We start from the raw sequence: 19,811 nt of genomic DNA on the forward strand, positions 1-19,811 counted from the left end.
GTTAGCTTGGGTGCTTGACTGCTGTTGTTAGGTCAGAATGCTCGGATCAACCCTACTCCTCAGCCAGAGCATCCAGTGTGCTCTATGAACGCTCCGAGAGCAAAATGCTTTTAATTTACAAACTGACAATCTGACAACGTTCTGAGTTTAAGAACACCTAAAGCACACTCTGGCACTCCAGATGACATTTATGAACCAGCCCTCTTGAAATCTTTGGTTGTTAAGTACATGGCCTCGCATGTGAATCCTTCAAGAGATGGTGGGTCTAAAGCTTAAGAGGGTGTGAACAATGCTGAATGGGTGTACTGTAGACAAAGAAGAGCTCTCCAGAAAGTGTACCAAAACATTCCAAGGGCCATGTCTCAAAAATGAGGTCCCAAGTTTATCAACTTTCAAAGCATAATTACTTTCTCATTGTTCCTCAAATATAGTGTATAATATACCATATACCAAGTCTCTACTTTAATAAAATGTAAAAATTAGTTTTTATAATCATCTAAATTTGCAACATAAGACGGAATCGAGCCCGGTCGGCCACATACAGTTGAAGTCGGAAGTTTACATACACCTTTGCCAAATACACTTAAACTCACCTTTTCACAATTCCTGACATTTAATCCTAGTAACAATTCCCTGTCTTAGGTCAGTTAGGATCACCACTTTATTTTAAGAATGTGAAATGTCAGAATAATAGTAGAGAGAATGATTTATTTCAGGTTTTATTTCTTTCATCACATTCCCAGTGGGTCAGAAGTTTACATACACTCAATGAGTATTTGGTAGCATTGCCTTTAAATTGTTTAACTTGGATCAAATGTTTCAGGTTGCCTTCCACAAGCTTCCCACAATAAATTGGGTTAATTTTGGCCCATTTCTGCTGACAGACCTAGTGTAACTGAGTCAGGTTTGAAGGCCTCCTTGCTCGCACACGCTTTTTCAGTTCTGCCCACACATTTCGATAGGATTGAGGTTAGGGCTTTGTGATGGCCACTCCAATACCTTGACTTTCCTGTCCTTAAGCCATTTTGCCACAACTTAGGAAGTATGCTTGGGTCCATAAGGAAGATGCATTTGCGACCAAGCTGTAACTTCCTGACTAATGTCTTGAGATGTTGCTTCAATATATCCACATGATTTTCCGTCTTCATGATGCCATCTATTTTGTGAAGTGCACCAGTCCCTCCTGCAGAAAAGCACCCCCCACAACATGATGCTGAAACCCCTGTGCATCACGTTTGGGATGGTGTTCTTCGGCTTGCAAGCCTCCCCCTTTTTCCTCCAAACATAACGATGGTCATTATGGCCAAACAGTTTCATTTTTGTTTCATCAGACCAGAGGACATTTCTCCAAAAAGTATGATCTTTCTCCCAATGCACAGTTGCAAACCGTAGTCTGGCTTTTTTATGGTGGTTTTGGCTTCTTCCTTGCTGAGCGGCCTTTCAGGTTATGTCGATACAGGACTCGTTTTACTGTGGATATAGATACTTTTGTACCTGTTTCCTCCAGCATCTTCACAAGGTCCTTTGCTGTTGTTCTGGGATTTATTAGCACTTTTCGCACCAAAGTACGTTCCTATCTAGGAGACACGTCTCCTTCCTGAGGGGTATGACGGCTGCGTGGTCCCATGGTCTTTATACTTGCGTACTATTATTTGTACAGATGAACGTGGTACCTTCAGGCATTTGGAAATTGCTCCCAAGGATGAACCAGACTTGTGTATTCTTGGCTGATTTACTTTTTATTTTCCCATGATGTCAAGCAAAGAGGCACTAAGTTTGAAGGTAGGCCTTGAAATACATCCACAGGTACACCTCCAATTAACTCAAATTATGTCAATTAGCATATCAGAAGCTTCTAAAGCCATGACCTCATGTTCTGGAATTTTCCAAGCTGTTTAATGGCACAGTCAACTTAGTGTATGTAAACTTCTGACCCACTGGAATTGTGATACAGTGAATTATAAGTGAAATAATCTGTCTGTAAACAATTGTTGGAAAAATTCCTTGTGTCATGCACAAAGTTGCCAAAACTATGGTTTGTTAACAAGAAATTTGTGGAGTGGTTGAAAAACAAGTCTTAAAGACTCCAACCTAAGTGTATGTAAACTTCCCGACTTCAACCGTATGTACAATGTGGACCTAGAGGAAAGCACTTAAAATGATTAATTAAAACACTTGTTTCCAAAGTGGTCCTCAAATGGTAAGAACGGTCTAAGAATGGAAAAACGAGTCTGACTACATGGATATTTGGAGGAGGACATTTATGGAGAGACAGAAAAGAGACAATGCATGTTCTCTTAATTGCATTTTGGATGTGTGGTTAAACTGGCCCACTTACGTTCTTGAAGCCTCGGTACAGGATCTGCAGCTCCTTGCGGTTGAAGCGGGTCAGGGCCTCCAGTTGCTCCAGGCCCTCGGGTCGATGGCGGACGGCTGAAAGCTCCAACTCATCCTCCACGCTGTCTGGAGAGGAGGAAGAAGGAGTGAGACATTCAGAAGCTGACGGCAACTGGCTACATTTCACCCATAAGAGAAAGGAGTGTGTGCTGTCCTTATAAGCTCAGCAAAAAAATAAACGTCCCTTTTTCAGTACCCTGTCCTTCAAAGATAATTAGTAAAAATCCAAACAACTTTACAGATCTTCATTGTTTTAGATTCCGTCTCTCACAGTTGAAGTGTACCTATGATAAAAATGACAGACCTCTACATGCTTTGTAAGTAGGAAAACCTGCAAAATCAGCAGTGTATCAAATACTTGTTCTCCCCACTGTATGTCTGTGGAACTTGTTCAGTTTATGTCTCAGTTGTTGAGTTTATTTCAGTCAGTCAAAGATCACACAACCCCGAATCACCCTCTAAGCACAGACATTAGAAGTGTGTAGTTTACACTACCCACCTTAATCAAATCAATTAGAAGAAACACTAGTTCTCTATCTATTAAACCATCACTTTTTTATAGCAGCAGCAGGGTTAATGGGACTACGATTTAAACGTCAAACAGTTCTTCTAAATATGCTAACTCTGGATCCTTAAGTGCTGCGGTTATTACCCAGCCACAGAAACGCAGGACACATGTCCAGCATTCCCCGAACTCCAGGGGTTCTCCAACCAATTTTATTATATGATTTTTATTTTGAGGGGTTGTGGGCCCCCCAGATAGCATATGATAGCAAAATGTTTATAATTGCAGGGAATGTGCTGTAAAACTGTACGATTCTCACTCGATCTCATGGCAAAATGTGTAGAATAACAGGAAATTTGCTTTAAATCTGCTAAATATTCTCATAGCCTCATGACAAAACGTGTAGAATAGACATGTTTTCAACACAATTGCAGGAAGTTGGCCATTTACCTAAAACAAAATCTGTTTTCATAAAGGAGGTCGGTGCCCCGGGGCCCCAAATGCAGAAGTCCGTTTCTGTGGGGAAAGCATACCATGTAGTCCCCACTTAAATGCAGTGGCTTTAATATGACTGTTCTGAACCAACTATCCACCATAGTCAGCCAAAGGAGACTTTAGCCAAAATTAAATGTTGTACAATTACAGCACAGGAGCAAATACACACATTTGTATCACCCCTGTTGCTAATGAAATCCAATGAATATGCCATTCACGCAAAGGACACTAATGGTTTAATACAGACAATTGAATTTCAGCTCCACAGTATCAGTCTCAGGAGAGTAAGAATATAGCGTGCTGTCATTGTCAGTTTAGCCATATTCACTTGATGATCACTACAATTGGACATTATTTGACATTAGGCTTAAGGGTCAGGTTCAAGCACACTTCAAAAGCCAACCAATCAAGGAACCTATTTTCTTTTCACATCCTCCCCTTGCCCCTTCATTAGAAAACCTTACATGACAAAACAGAGCAAAACCCCCCAAAACGGTTGCCGGTGTCCCGATCTCTCCTATGAAATATCACGGCAGCGAGGTAATTAGTGTTAGAGACCTAAGAACACAGCCCCTCTGGCAAAGAGCCTCCTCAAGATGAGGGCTGCTGAACCCTGAGAAACACTTTAATGGGCCTGTAATGATGACACCCGCCGTCTCGGCCCTGTCACCGCTAGCGGTTGTCCTCGGAGCTAAGCGCTTGACTCATCTCGCTTGCACACACACACACACACACACACCTGAGATATGACAGCATCTCACCAACCTTAATTAGCCTAAAAGACCACGTCTCCTCTCAGTTCTTGATTAACCTGCCGAAACGGAGCTGGGCCCCAACAGGGTGGGTGTGTGTCTACAAGCATGATGGGTAAGTGAAGACACACCATTTGTTTTCGGAGTCTGAGAGTTTCCTTACGATGCTGGTGAAACCCCTATGCTCACGCTTCAAAAGAATACGATATCTAGTGGTCCTATACATAAAGCTAATGTAAACATGCCTACCCTTCTCGTGATGTTGAATGAATTACTGCCGTCACTCACACTGTCAAGTCAATGTCCTGTCCACTGAGTGTGTTGGTGCTCCACAAAGTGAGGTAAGACACTGCGTGAGAGGTGATTCATCAAAAGAGTGTAACGGAGTCGGCCTCTCCATGTCACTGGTTAAATTATTAAAGAAAGTTCTATCCAAAAGCACTATTTGCAATGGCTTATATTTATTCATTTTTGTTTTGTTTTTCCTCAAACTTTTACTTTTGTACACACACAGGGACAGTCAAATCAACCAGACAACCCAGATGAATGATTCACCAGTTTCTACTGACTCATAGTTATGACATCATCATAGTCAGAGTTTCAATTACTATTTATCCAATGGACAATAAAGTCCCCCCCCCCCAGGTTTATTGCAAACAGGTGTGTTGTAGCATCAGACCTTACCCAGTGCATTGACATCTTCCATATTGACATTTGCATCTCTTTTGCCATGCACCTTCTCTTCACTCTTTGAAGCTTGAATATTATGCGAAAAGGGAGGGATTAGACTTTGATTTTAGGTCCCACATTTTTGTAGAAGCTAAAGTAGGGGTTATGTCTCTTCAAAAACGTTTCCTTGCAATTGGTGCCAGTGGCCAGCCACAGAAGACGAGGGCATCAGCGAGCAGACAGAGAAGCAGTGACTGGCCTGAGGTTTCTGTCAAAAACCACACTGACTGTACACCGATCCCAGGGATCCCACACATTGAAGGCAGTCAATTCAGGAAGTGATATGAATTAAAACATGTAAAATAATAAAACATTTTAAAATAAATAACTTGTACTTTACAGTTTATTGAGAATGTATTGAAAGTATACACCTTTTTTTAAATTATTGAATTGGAATTTCAGTTTACTCCCTGAATAGACTGAATTGACCCCAGAGAGAAGGGAGGAAGGAAAACAGTTAGGGGGAAAGAGAGAAAGAGAGTGTGAAAGACTTGCTTTGGCTACTGGTAGACGACTTTTTGGCAGAGGAGCAAGGAAACAGCTTCATGAGCCGAGCTCTGACACCGCGCCTGTGGTCGTTCTGGGGGCAGACGTAACCTAGGAGATACAGCACGGTGAGTGTCACAGTTACCAGGGCAACTGGTGGCTGCAATGCATGCTGGGAGATACAAGTGAATGGGGAAGGGAGATGTTGTAGTGCAAGCAGTGGAGATCAGTTACTGTCACAAAGAACTCTCAGGACAACAACACTGGAGTGCATTTACCTGCTATGTGAAAACATTCAGATTTAGCACTCATGTATTATTAAAGGGAAATTAAATCTCAGATCTGGGCACAAATTATCATCAAAGTGGACGCATCTCATGTCAGCCATTATGACCAAGCCGAGGCAGCTTGGTCTCACCATTAATTCAGTAAAATATTGTTGTTTGAAATTGGCTTTTTGAAATGTAAAAGACATTGCAATGCAAAAACGATTCACTTCAGTATGGCAGCCGATGCTGATACATTCAGTACCTACAACCGAGATGCAACTCTCAGCAGTAATCTTGGCCTGCTAGTGTAAGGCCTACTCCATGAACCCAGTCATTATGTTACATGACTTATTAACATACTGTAATATTGTGGCACTGGGTCATCACCGTAAGAGGGGCTTTTAATATTATCTGGAGCATGTGACCTTAGGTCAGACAGCAATCCAATACCTCATCTATCAAACTCATTTCACACAGTCAAGCGTATTGCTTTACAAACTCCCAGGGGTCCATGTTGTGCCTGCCACTGTGAGCAATATTATACACGACTGCAACAGCATTGTGTGTCAACACAATATCTATCTCAAGAGGATAAAATGCTCAACCTTTATGATCGCTATAGCGTGTAATACATTTTGTAGAAATTTTATTCATTTAAATAACACGTTTAGGGGACATCTCCTGCAAGCGCTAAAGGTGTTTCTACCTTCTTACCAAAGTGAAAACATGAATTCTGCAGGCCTTTAAGGCTAGCGTGGGCGTAAATAAAAGCTCACGAATGCGGTGTTGTTCATCACTCACTCGTAATTACAAGACGGCTTTCATGTCTGGTATAAAGAATAAAGGCAGTGACAGAATGCGCTGCGTGTTTGTGAGGAAGGCACAGTGAGGAGTCCAGACACACTGACATCCACTAGATGGGAACTCTAGAAAGTGGAGAAAGAGGCTTCCCTTTACTTGGGACTTGTTCAGTGGCTGGCTACATTTAGCAGATATTATATTTCTACGTGGAGCTGACTACAGTCTAACACAGCGGTATATGCGATGGAAGCCAACATGATGACATACAATGTAGAAAATATACATATAGATTCTCTGACAAATGACATGAATCTAGTTTCTTCGAGAGACCATATCCATCCAGGCCAATAACCAATGTGTGAGACACAATATCCTCCTCCTCTATCATGATGTCAGGGCAATCTTCTGGACCATCAGGTCAGATGTCTTGCTGTTGTCGTCCATTCTTGTTGCCACACTGACATACCCTGCTGCTGAGTGGCAAGGAGATCGGTATGTGTCCTCAGCAAAAATACAAAAAGCTTTGGAGAGCAGACATTTATGTGGAATCATTAAGGTAGTGCAGTGACACTAGCCTTTAGTAGCTCCAGTAAGAGCTGAAGGGAATAGCCCAAGTCAAGTAATTCATGTGACAACTCTGGCCAGAGTTGAAATTCAAAGACAATATTTGTCTGAAGTGAATGCCCAACTTATACAAAATCCATACTTGCATGTTTTGTTATTTTCGGGAGCTGCGCGGTACCCTGCTTAGGGCCCGGCTTGAGAAATGGCAGACAGCAAGCACTGTCATTCTAAGTGGAATTAATGTAGGCCCTGAGTGACACGGCCCTTAATGCAGCCAGTGTTTCTGGATGAACACTTGCCCTTTGTTTCATAATGGACTAAATGGATGTGATATGTCCTAATGTAGGAGACAGCTTCGACTGAGCTAGCAGGCGTCACAGTGACTGCTTCCTTACCACAGCCCCTGCTCCAGTGAATTGTCGTGCCAAGTTTGTAGTGCGACATATTCATCACAAGCAAAGGTCCAATGTTGTTGTCCTGACCAAAGCATTGTGGGAATACGGACAAACTGGGGACCCACCATTTTTTAAATCACGACACAGCATAAAATCACAACATGCACACTGCTGTCATGTCATACTTTTGCCTTCTGCAAAGAAGGGAACACAACTGTGGCACAGCTAGTTCCCAAAAAGGTTGCCCTATTCCTAAGGGACCACATGTGTTGCTGACATTTTCAGTACACATAGTACATTATTTTGCTGACACAAAGGTCCCTCATCTAGCTTATCTTGTAAAGTAGCAGCAGTTTATTCTTGCAGCTCATTTCTTACATGATAAGCAGACGTGTTCGAAATCTGTCTTGCCCACTAATGATTACTAAAACTACTTAATGTGTGCTAGTCATACTACACTGAACAAAAGTATAAATGCAACATGTAAAGTGTTGATCCGATGTTTCATGAGCTGAAATAAAAGATCCCAGCATTTTTCAATATGCACAAAAATATTATTTCTTTAAAATGTTTGGCACAAATTTGTGTACATCCTTGTTACTGAGCATTTCTCCTTTACATAATCCATCCAACTGACAAGTGTGGCATATCACGCAGCTGATTAAACAGCATGCTCATTCCAAAGGTTGTGCTGGGGACAATAAAAGGCCAATCTAAAATGTGTAATTTTGTCACACAACACAATGCCAACACAGATGTCTCAAGTTTTAGGGAGCATGCCATAGGCAGGAATGTCAACTTGAGGTGTTGCCAGAGAATTTAATTTTAATTCCTCTCTCATAAGCCACCTTCAACGCCGTTATAGAGCCTCACAACCACAGACCAAGTGTATGGAGTCACGTGGGTGAGCAGTTTACTGATGTCAGCAATATGAACAGTGCCCCATGGTGGCGGTGGGGTTATGGTATGACCATGCATTAGCTACGGACAACGAACACAATTTCAATTTATCAATGGTAATTTTTTTTTTTTTACCTTTATCGTTGAAATTGTTGCGTTTATATTTTTGTTCAGTATATTTAGAATGTACTGTTAGGTAAAAAAGTATGCAGTAAGCAACAAATATCAACATACTACTTATCCAAACTGAGAATGCGTAACTAATTCGCAATTTCACTTGTTCCGTGCCATTCGTGCATTTTTGATCTGATTATCAGCTGTTGTCAAACACATGCGGCTGTGAGAAGACCATTTTCTTCATCAATAGCGTACAGCGAATTCTACTAGTTCAAAAAACGAAATGAGTATGACATCCTGGCATTTCTAGCACACATTTTCTAAATTTCACCTACTATAAAAGATACAAAAAGCCTACTATTTAGAAAGCAAGTATGGGTATTCGGACACAGCTCATGTGTTTTCCTTCAGATGAGTACTTCCAAAATGAGGTACAGTTGAACAAAATGACAAAGTACAGATCAGGGAACCGTACTGAACCTTTCCACAACGAACAGTATTCTGGGTGATTGTCCTATTCTCAGAAATTACAATATATCATGAAGAGGAAACCGATTTTCTTTCCAGCCTCTTCAATCTAAACATCCCCTATGTAAAGCTTTGACCTTCTCATGACTTCCAATCTAACCTCCTAGGTTAGGTTTCCCTCCACTTACCATATCCCTTGTTCAAATATCCCCCAATATTCCAATATTACTGGAGCATGGTCTGTAATGGAGCTAAACAGTGCTCCGTTCAGAAAGCTTTTCTCATGCATGTCGAGGTCTTACTCTGGGATGAGTTAGCATCAGATCCCAAATGTAAGGTTCGCTCTGTGGCGTCAGGGAGCCGGGATGAGAAAAGCAGGCCAGCACTCAGAGGACCTACAATTCATCATCCGGCAACACACCTGCTAGTGTTACAGACAATCACACTCCAGTGTCACACAAGTGCCTTGTCGGAGGTGTGTGGAGCTATAACCGTGCATGGACTGTGGTGTCACTGTAATTAACATAACCCTTGTTGACCTAAGGATATCCAGGCCTGGTCTGGTGATAATGCTGTCTGGTCGTTAACCAGAGGAAAGGAAACCCCCTCTCTCGGGTGACGAGAAACCCAGTTGAATAATAGAGGACTCATTAGCAGGTGACTATACTATACTGTGCTGTTCACTCCGATGCCATAAGCCACATTCTAAAACGTCAAATATGATTGCATTTATGAATGTATTTGTAATGGGAATTTTTACATTTGTGCTTTTCTTATTACTAATGTCTGTGTTCTATCTATGTACTGTTCTATAAACCAATTTCTGTGTTCATGCAAATGGCTGACTGAACGAATCCTCACTATCAATAGCTGCAATTTGGCAGTATGCCCAGAACCTTGTTTTGAGAATGAAAGATATCTCAGTTTCAAGGTGAGGTATTAGTCTGTCACATGTTATGTTCCAGTATTCGTCAGTCACACGTATTAAACAAAACTGTAATGATTAATTCATTATGCTAAATCATGCAAATATAACTTGTCTGTGTATAGCCGTATATAAGACAACTGCTGGGACTGCCCAAGCAGAGCTCCTGATTGACATGTGTACTATGGTGCATTGAGTTGGTTGGAAGCTCCCCAGCACGCTGACAATAAACAAAGATTAATATTGAGATTGGCTTCGAGTGTCCCTGTGTAAGAATTTCCACATCATGTAAAATGTCATTAGGATACAAAATATATTTTGTGAGATAGACCAACTGGCCTTCTGGTGTAGACATGTACACTACATGACCAAAAGTATGTGGACACCTGCTCATCAAATATCTTGAATATGGAGTTGGTCCCCCCCATTACTGTTCTAACAGCCTCCACTCTTCTGGGAAGGCTTTCCACTAGACGTTGGAACATTGCTGCGGGGACTTGCTGCCATTCAGCCACTAGAGCATTAGTGAGGTCGGGCACTGATGTTGGGCGATTAGGCCTGTCTCGCAATCGGCAATCCAATTCATCCCAAAGGTGTTCGAAGGGGTTGAGGTCAGGGTTCTGTGCAGGCCAGTCAAGTTCTTCCACACATAAAAAAAAATCTGGATGGACCACAATTTATGCACGGGTCATTGCCATGCTGAAACAGGATAGGGCCTTCCCCAAACTGTTGCCACAAAGTTGGAACCACAGAATTTCATTGTATGCTGTAGCGTTAAGATTCCCTTCACTGGAACTAAGGGGCCTAGCCCGAAGCTGGCATCCGTCGGAAGTGTGATTCAATACTTCAGAGAACCCGTTTCCACTGCTCCAGAATCCACGTGCGGCGAGCTTTACACCACTCCAGCCGACGCTTGGCATTGCGCATGGTGATCTTAGGCTTGTGTGAGGCTGCTCGGCCATTAAACCCATTTCATAAAGCTCCTGACAAACGGAGCTTCCAGGGGCAGTTTGGAACTCGGTAGTGAGTGTTGCAACTGAGCACTCGGCAGTCCCGTTCTGTGAGCTTGTGGCCTACCACTTCACGGCTGAGCCGTTGCTCCTAGATGCTTCCACTTCACAATAACAGCACTTATAGTTGACCGAGGTAGGTCTAGCAGGGCATAAATTTGACAAATTGACTTGTTGGAACAGTGGCATCCTATGATGATGGTGCCACGTTGAAAATCACTGAGCTCTTCAGTAAGGACATTCTCCTGCCAATGTTTCTATGGAGATTGCATGGCTGTGTGCTCATTTTATACACCTGTCAGCAACGGGTGTGACTGAAAAAGCCAAGTTCACTATTTTGTAGGGCTGTCCACATACTTCTGTAAATTTACAGCAGTGTACATGAGGAGAACAGACATGGACATACAGATGAACAATCTTAATTTGAGGCACTTTGCTCCAGCAGGAAAATAATCCTGCAGCAACAGGAATTTGAAAGTGGAAACTACAAACTTCAGAAGCCTTTTTAAACCTCAAATACACAACAAGTGTGAAATTTGCTGCATTGCAGTAAAGTTCTCCTGCAACAGGTTGATCAAATTAAGATCCTAACACGATTACAATGGCAGGTCAGTTCTTCATGGTTGCTTGTGCAATAAGAGTGAAACTAAAGTCTGGTCAGCACAAACTATGTAACGTGTCCTCTACACACCACAGCCCACTCCAGTTGACAAGCTGGACCCTGAGCCAAACTATACACTGATCTTATCTCCACCTGAACCATTTCCTTATATAGTCATTGGGGCCTGGCGAGACAACATAGGACCGAAGCAAGAGTCTCATGTAAATGGCTAGAAAAGAAACACACTCTGCCATTGTTCACTTCTAACATGCTGACCACACCACTCGCGTAGCGTGCGTTGCAAAATAAATTTAAACATACATGTTATTCAATTATTGCACCCACAATGCTCGTGCGCGCCAACCAGCGTCTGCGTTGCCAAGCGCTAAAATAGAAGTCAGTTCTATTTGTGACACTGAACGCGGTGCAAGTCCAGCCTCTCCTATCAACTCATTGGTTTAAAGAAGCAGATACCCACGTGCCATCTTCTCATTGGCTATACCCAAGTGGGTGATTGAAAGATGAAGTTTGGTCGTTCGTCGTCGTAACTATGAAAGTTAGATGCCAATTGCCATATAAAGTCCAAAGAAGAAAAAGCCTGGAAGGAGGAGAGATGACTAGAAACGATTCAGTTGACCATTTTGTGTGTGGATTGTCGGAGTAGAGGACCTTGTACATTTCAGGTAAAATAACAACTCAACTTTTATAACCCAGGACAAATTAGCTAGCAACTGCAAGCTAGCTAGCTAAATTGCCATAAAATATGTAATGCTTTTCGACCTGTACCCGAATTAATATAATTGGTTCATAGTTTGTGTTGATATTTTAACCTGCGTGTCGTGACCGCATTTGGTGTGGGGCGACAAAATCAATTTGCACATGATGGCGCGGCCGGTTTGGGTACGGTGTAAGGAACCGAACAAAAGTGTAAATAGAAGAATAGTCACTCCACCTGTCACACTTGAGATCTTGACAAATGACAATGAGCGTGAAAGTGTTCTGCGGGTGTTGAACATGGATGGTAAACGTCACCACAGCGTCCGGGACAACGATATTGCCAGAGAGCGTTATTGGACAGGGCTGTCGCAAGGTGTTGATGTATGTCTCTGCTCACTACCATCAGCACTGGATAAAAGTCCAGATGAAGGTATGGGCAAAAGCCCATAAACGTCCCCACACACTGGAGTCGGATGTCATTGGCTGCCCAAAACAGTCCCCATGATGGAGGTATTACTTTGACTTGAGTGATACCGTATATATTTTCTCAACTGCCAGACTGCTGTGGACTCCCAGAGGAAATGTGACTAAGAGATTGCTGATTTTGCTCTGATAGTGCATTTTACATTTGCCCTTTAATTCTTCTGAAGCTGATATAATCAATGATCAGTGAACTGGAAAATTATCATAGAGGACAGTATATACAAACGACTCTACGTATTTATTTGGACAGTGAAGCTAAAATGTTTCATTTGGCTCTATATTCCACAACTTTGGATTTGATATCAAATGTTTTATATGAGACGACAGTACAAAATGTCACCTTTTATCTGAGAGTATATTCATACACATTGGTTTTACTGTTTAGAAAGGAAAGCACTTTATGCATCTAGTCCCCCCATTTGAAGCTGTCAAAAGTATTTGGACAAATTCACTTCATAGTGCATTACATTTCAATGTCAAACGAGTATTTGGTCCCATATTCCTAGCACACAATGACTATATTAAGCTTGTGACCCGACAAACTTGTTGTATTCATCTCTCAAGCCCGTGACACGTGATTCCAATGTAAACTGATGATCGAGGCTACTTCTTCGATTGAGATGTCAACACCCAGTGACTGACTGAGGTCAACTCGTTACCAAAAGTCACTGCAGTTGAAGTCAGACGTTTACATACACCATTCCACACATTTCTTGTTAACAAACTATAGTTTTGGCAAGTCGGTAAGGCCATCTACTTTGTGCATGACACAAGTCATTTTTCCAACAATTGTTTACAGACAGATTATTTCACTTATAATTCACTGTGTCGCAATTCCCGTGGGTCAGAAGTTTACATACACTAAGTTGACTGTGCCATTAAACAGCTTGGAAAATTCCAGAAAATGATGTCATGGCCTTAGAAACTTCTAAAAGGCTAATTGACATCATTTGAGTCAATTCGAGGTGTACCTGTGGATATATTTCAAGGCCTACCTTCAAACTCAGTGCCTCTTTGCTTGACATCATGGGAAAATCTAAATAAATCAGCCAAGACCGCAGAATAAAAATTGTAGACCTCCACAAGTCTGGATCATACTTGGGAACAATTTCCAAATGCCTGAAGGTACCACGTTCATCTATACAAACAACAGTATGCAAGTACAAACACCATGGGACCACGCAGTTGTCATACCGCTCAGGAAGGAGATGTGTTCTGTCTCCTAGAGTTGAAGGTGCTTTGGTGCGAAAAGTGCAAATCAATCCCAGAACAACAGCAAAGGACCTTGTTAAGATGCTGGAGGAAACAGGTACAAAAGTATCTATATCCACAGTAAAACAAGCCCTGAAAGGCCGATCAGCAAGGAAGAAGTCACTGCTCCAAAACCACCATAAAAAAGCCAGAGTACAGTTTGCAACTGCACATGGGGACAAATATCGTACTTTTTGGAGAAATGTCCTCTGGTCTGATGAAACAAAAATAGAACTGTTTGGCCAAAATGACCATTGTTAGGTTTGGAGGAAGGGGGAGACTAGCAGGCCGAAGAACACCATCCCAACCGTGAAGCACGGGGGTGGCAGCATCATGTTGTGGGGGTGCTTTGCTGCAGGATGGACTTGTACACTTCACAAAATAGATGCCATCATGAGGACGGAAAATTATGTGAATAGATTGAAGCAACATCTCAAGACATCAGTCAGGAAGTTAAAGCTTGGTCACAAATGGGTCTTCCAAATGGACAATGACCCCAAGCATACTTCCGAAGTTGTGGCAAAATGGCTTAAGGACAATAAAGTCAAGGTATTGGAGTGGCCATTACAAAGCCCTGACCTCAAAGCTATAGAAAATGTGTGGGCAGAACTGAAAAAGTGTGTGCGAGCACGGAGGCCTACCAACCTAACTCAGTTACACCAGCTCTGTCAGCAGGAATGGGCCAAAATTAACCCAACTTATTGTGGGAAGCTTGTGGAACGCTACCCGAAACGTCTGAACAAAGTTAAACAATTTAAAGGCAATGCTACCAAATACTAATTGATCGTATGTAATCTTCTGACCCACTGAGAATGTGATGAAAGAAATAAAAGCTGAAATAAATCATTCTCTCTACTATTATTCTGACATTTCACATTCTTAAAATAAAGTGGTGATCCTAACTGACTTAAAACAGGGAATTTTTACTGGGATTAAATGTCAGGAATTGTGAAAAACTGAGTTTAAATGTACTTGGCTAAGGTGTATGTAAACTTCCGACTTCAACTGTTGATATCTGGCATGTTCATATTAATTGTCATGGGAGATCAATAAAATAAATAAATAATATATACAGTATGTGTGTCTGACAGGGAGAGCAATCTAACACAATATCAGGAAATACTATGCATTTCAATTTGCAATCCAAGTTCCATTATTTGCTGTGTCTTGGAGGTGGGAGCATTTGTTTACTATAATACTTTCCGAGAGGCAGTCATCTGCTTTAAACAACAATCCCCATGTTTACTCCTAGTTGAAATGAGGATGAACTACCGACTATCCCTTGGCAGAAGGTATTGAGGTAAACTTACACAGCGAGAGAGGGAGTTGAATTCAAATGAGAGAGTCCTGCAGACTGGCCAATGGTGGATTTGATAGGTGTTGGAACAATCACGCGGAGGAGGCCGGCGTGAGATCAGTTCGACAATGCTCTCTTGCCGTGGCACTGTCATCACAGGCGCACTTTCTTCTCCCAGAACATGCCTGAGATTTTGGCGAGCCGGATCTGATCGCCCGCCGATAGACAGCCGTTACGGCGGCTTCGTAATGAGCCACTCGGAAGCACATCTGCTCATGTTTGGGGATGAGCCTCGCTAACTTTCCATATAGCTTTTTCAAGACTCAGAAGAGGCAAAAACATGTCAGGTAAGGCTTAATGACATCAACATGATGGTGATTGGGAGCGAAGCCAGATCTGGTGGAGAGGCTTGAAATAATTTCAACCCACATAGGCGCCGAGGCAAGCCGTGAAGTAATGTTCAACTGTTGCATCCATTAATATTGCAAATGCCTGCCTCTCAGTCAGATGGAGAAATGCTTCTGGTGAGTCCCAAGGGGATGGAGATGTCTCTCACAGACAGCCTGGTGAGGTTTTGTGTTTTCAATTGGAGACAATCCTCTGGTACTAGTCCAGAATACCACTTCCTGTCATCTCCACCTGCCAAACAATTCTGGGCGCAACAGTGGACACACTTACACTCAGCCTGGCCCTAGAACATTTTAGAGGCAAGAATATAAATAAACCCCCCCCCCCCCCCCCTCCCCCTCCCCCTCCCCCCAAACACACAGGCAACATGTGCCATTATTGTTATCGGGGAACATCAGAGCACTGCTGTCACTGCTCAACGAAGCAGGTGAGTGCACAGCATAAACACGGACAGCATACCTTCAGAATGCCAAGCTGATTTATATGATGAGGCAAGAGTCTCTTTGCCGGGTAGCAGACAGCAAAGGTTCACACGCATACAATGAGGCCACTTTCCTTCTAGAATGGTGAAGATGTACATGAGGCCACATACAGCTTAGTTGAGGCCTGGCAAACTGACGACTCAAAGGGAGGCATTTGCCTTTACAACATGAGGAAAAGAGGGAATCTATTTGGCATCTTCTCCACTGTCAATCTGAATATTAGCCTTTTTAAGTCTCGTTTTTTGGAGATGGCATGCAAATGCTCAGTGCCAGAAAAATACCACCTCCACTGACAACCACTGGATCTTCTGTGTGTGTGTTGGCATCCCTAGGTCTAGGCTGGAGGAAGGGAGATTTTCAAAAGGAGTAAACTGAGGTGCCCTTGGGACATATTCTGAAACCCAGACACGGTTTACGTGTCACAGATACAAATATTTGCAAATGATCCAACACAAATGGTAGCAGACAGTAGAATACAATACAACCACTGCCAAACAACGCGTCTCTCAAATTACTTTTCCTCATTTGTGTTGTGCCCGATGTACAAAGTCGATAGAAGATGGGTATTTCAACCACACTCTTGACCACCTAATGGGAAAGGCTCATTTTATCTCACACATACGCCATGGAAAATGGCCATAGAAACAAATAAAAGCAGCCATTCGTTCCTATTTGTGGTCTCAAACATAAATAGGCTTTAAGATTGGAGTCAGAGAGAATTATGTCATTGCTGTTATTTAATAAAAATGCAGCCTCTAGTTCGATGCTGCTGGCTGTGAGGATGGCAGTGGAATGACTTTGGATAGGAAGGAAGGTCATTGAATATACACTGAACAAAAATATAAACACAACATGCAACAATTTTAAGATTTTACAGTCAATTGAAATAAATAAATGAGGCTCTAATCTATGGACTTCACATGACTGGGAATACAGATATGAATCTTTTGGTCACAGACACCTTAAAAAAAAACAGTAAGTATCTGTTGTGACCACCACTTGCCTGATGCAGCACGACAAATCTCCTTTGCATAGAGTTGATCATGCTGTTGATTGTGGCCTGTGGAATGTTGTCCCACTCCTCTTCAATGGCTGTGAGACGTTGCTGGATATTGGCAGGAACTGGAACACGCTGCCAAACATGCTCAATGGGTGAAATGTCTGCAGGTCATGGAAGAACTGGGACATTTTCAGCTTCCAGGAATTGTGTACCAATCCTTGCGACATGTGGCTGTGCATTACCACGCTGAAACATGAGGTGATGGCGGCGGATGAATGGCACAACAATGGGCCTCAGGATCTCGTCAAGGTAGCTTTGCATTCAAATTCGCACTGATAAAATGCAATTGCGTTCATTGTCCATAGCTTATGCCTGACCATACCATTACCCCACCACCAGCAACGTTGACATCAGCAAACCGCTCGCCCACACGACGCCATACATGATGTCTGCCATCTGGCCAGTACAGTTGAAACCGGGTTTAATTCGTGCAGAGCGTGCCAGTGGCCATCGAAGGTGAGCATTTGCCCACTGAAGTCGGTTACGACGCCAAACTGCAGTCAGGTCAAAGACCCTGGTGAGGACGACGAGCATGCAGATGAGCTTACCCTGAGACGGTTTCTGACAGCTTGTGCAGAAATCTTTGGTTGTGCAGTTTCATCAGCTGGTCTGCAGGTGAAGAAACCGGATGTGGAGGTCCTGGGCTGGCATGGTTACACATGGTTTGTGGTTGTGAAGCCGGTTGGACATACTGCCAAATTCTCTAAAACTACGTTGGAGGCAGCTTATGGTAGAGAAATGAACATTCAATTCTCTGGCAACAACTCTGGTGGACATTACTGCAGTCAGAATGCCAATTGCACGCTCCTTCAAAACATCTGTTGTCTGTTGTGTGACAAAACTGCCCATTTTAGAGTGGCCTTTTATTGTCCTCAGCACAAGTTGCACCTGTGTAATGATCATGCTGTTTAATCAGCTTCTTGATATTCCACACCTGTCAGGTTGATGGATTATCTTGGCAAAGGACAAATGCTCACTAACAGGGATGCAAACAAATTTGTTCCAAACATTTGAGAAATAAAAATGTTACATACAGTATGAAACATTTCTGGGGTCTTAAATTTCAGCCCATGAAATACGGGACCAACACTTTACAGGTTGTGTTTATATTTTAGTTAAATATATTTCCGTTAACCCCGGCAACTCATTTTCTCTACCACTGGGCCCAACTGTTCATGCAATTGCCTTGGTTATTAAAGCAATGTACAGGATTCTGACAACTTGTGATATTTCCTGTCAGAACTATCAGTCCTTTTGGTCTATAAATGATTTATTCAACTTTTATAGCGCTATTGATTACACAACAACAAAAACGAAGCAATTTAAAAACAACATAATTAATTAGAGAGACGGCTTGAGAAAGTTCATGGCATGATTGAGGTCCCCGGAAATGCACATCTTTGCCACAGTTTAAATTCATTGCTTTAGAGGTCAGCACGAGGCCCATTCCAGCTGAAGTAGCCTAAACTGTGGTGGAAGAGATAGAGGAGACCAGTGGGCGTTAGGCTAACAGTCAAACTGTGTTTCAACTATTTCCCATGTTGCCTGGGAAGATGTCCCAAAACAGTGTAAGTCACTAATGAAGCACAGATGGTGAATCGGAGCAAAACCGGGCTTTCTAATTAGCGTTCACTGATGTCAAATAGGGGACCATTACATACGAAAAGGCATAACTGGTCAACAAAATGCTGTGCTCACCAAGATCTTAGACATAACAGGATATTTGCTTAACAAATTTGGCTTAGTTCATGAACAATGTTTTGCAATGTTTTGTTTGTGCACTGAAGTTTCCAATACACAACTTTTCCAGACAAGATACAGACGTTGTGGGCCTCCCGGGTGGCGCAGTGGTTAAGGGCGCTGTACTACCAGAGACTCTTGGTTCGCGCCCAGGCTCTGTCGTAACCGGCCGCGACCGGGAGGTCCGTGGGGCGACGCACAATTGACCTAGCGTCGTCCGGGTTAGGGAGGGGTTGGCCAGTAGGGATATCCCTGTCTCATCGCGCACCAATGACTCATGTGGCAGCCCGGGCGCAGTGCACGCTAACCAAGGTTGCCAGGTGCACAGTGTTTCCTCCGACACATTGGTGCGGCTGGCTTCCGGGTTGGATGCGAGCTGTGTTAAGAAGCAGTGCGGCTTGGTTGGGTTGTGTATCGGAGGACGCATGACTTTCAACCTTCGTCTCTCCCGAGCCCGTACGGGAGTTGTAGTGATGAGACAAGATAGTAGCTACTAAACAATTGGATACCATGAAATTGGAGAGAAAACGGGGTAAAAATTAAAAATGAAAGATACAGACGTTGTTTAGAGGCTGCACCAGACGAAATTGTGTTCTTATCTTAGAACACTTGAAACACAGAGCTGTTTTTTTCTCCCTTCTTGAACTGAGATGGACATCACATAAATTGCTGTCCTTTGCTATTATGGCCAGTGACTGACTGCACTTCGGAGCGATGCTTTAGGATGGGGCATTTGGGGTAATGACAGACCATCAGAGGATTGAGGCGTTTTTTTTAGAAATGTGCAGTAATCTAGAGTGTTAATTGCAGTAGTCTGTCAGCAGGAAGTGTTTCCATCAGACATTGTATAAAAACACAATTTTCCCTGTAACTGTTCCACAGGGGATCAATTCAGAGACAAACAAATTGATAAATACAGTTGAAGTCAGAAGTTTACATACACCTTAGCCAAATACATT

General features: G+C 42.7%; 1 protein-coding gene across 5 annotated transcripts in view; it reads right to left on the bottom strand.

Moving 5' to 3' along the window:
- Positions 1-19,811, bottom strand: part of LOC110500612 (Kv channel-interacting protein 4) — a 241,026-nt gene that overhangs the window by 26,124 nt on the left and 195,091 nt on the right. For 4 of the 5 annotated variants that reach the window (XM_021578066.3, XM_021578065.3, XM_021578067.3 and 1 more), the window contains exon 2: positions 2,339-2,463. In XM_021578066.3, coding sequence (XP_021433741.2) covers positions 2,339-2,463 — 125 coding nt within the window. Of the gene's footprint in view, positions 1-2,338; positions 2,464-5,373; positions 5,530-19,811 lie in introns of those variants that run through there. The other variant, XM_036958071.2, reaches the window with a different exon arrangement.

Source organism: Oncorhynchus mykiss, chromosome 21, assembly GCF_057628025.1.
Source record: "Oncorhynchus mykiss isolate SJ-2025 chromosome 21, ASM5762802v1, whole genome shotgun sequence".
Classification (NCBI taxonomy): domain Eukaryota; kingdom Metazoa; phylum Chordata; class Actinopteri; order Salmoniformes; family Salmonidae; genus Oncorhynchus; species Oncorhynchus mykiss.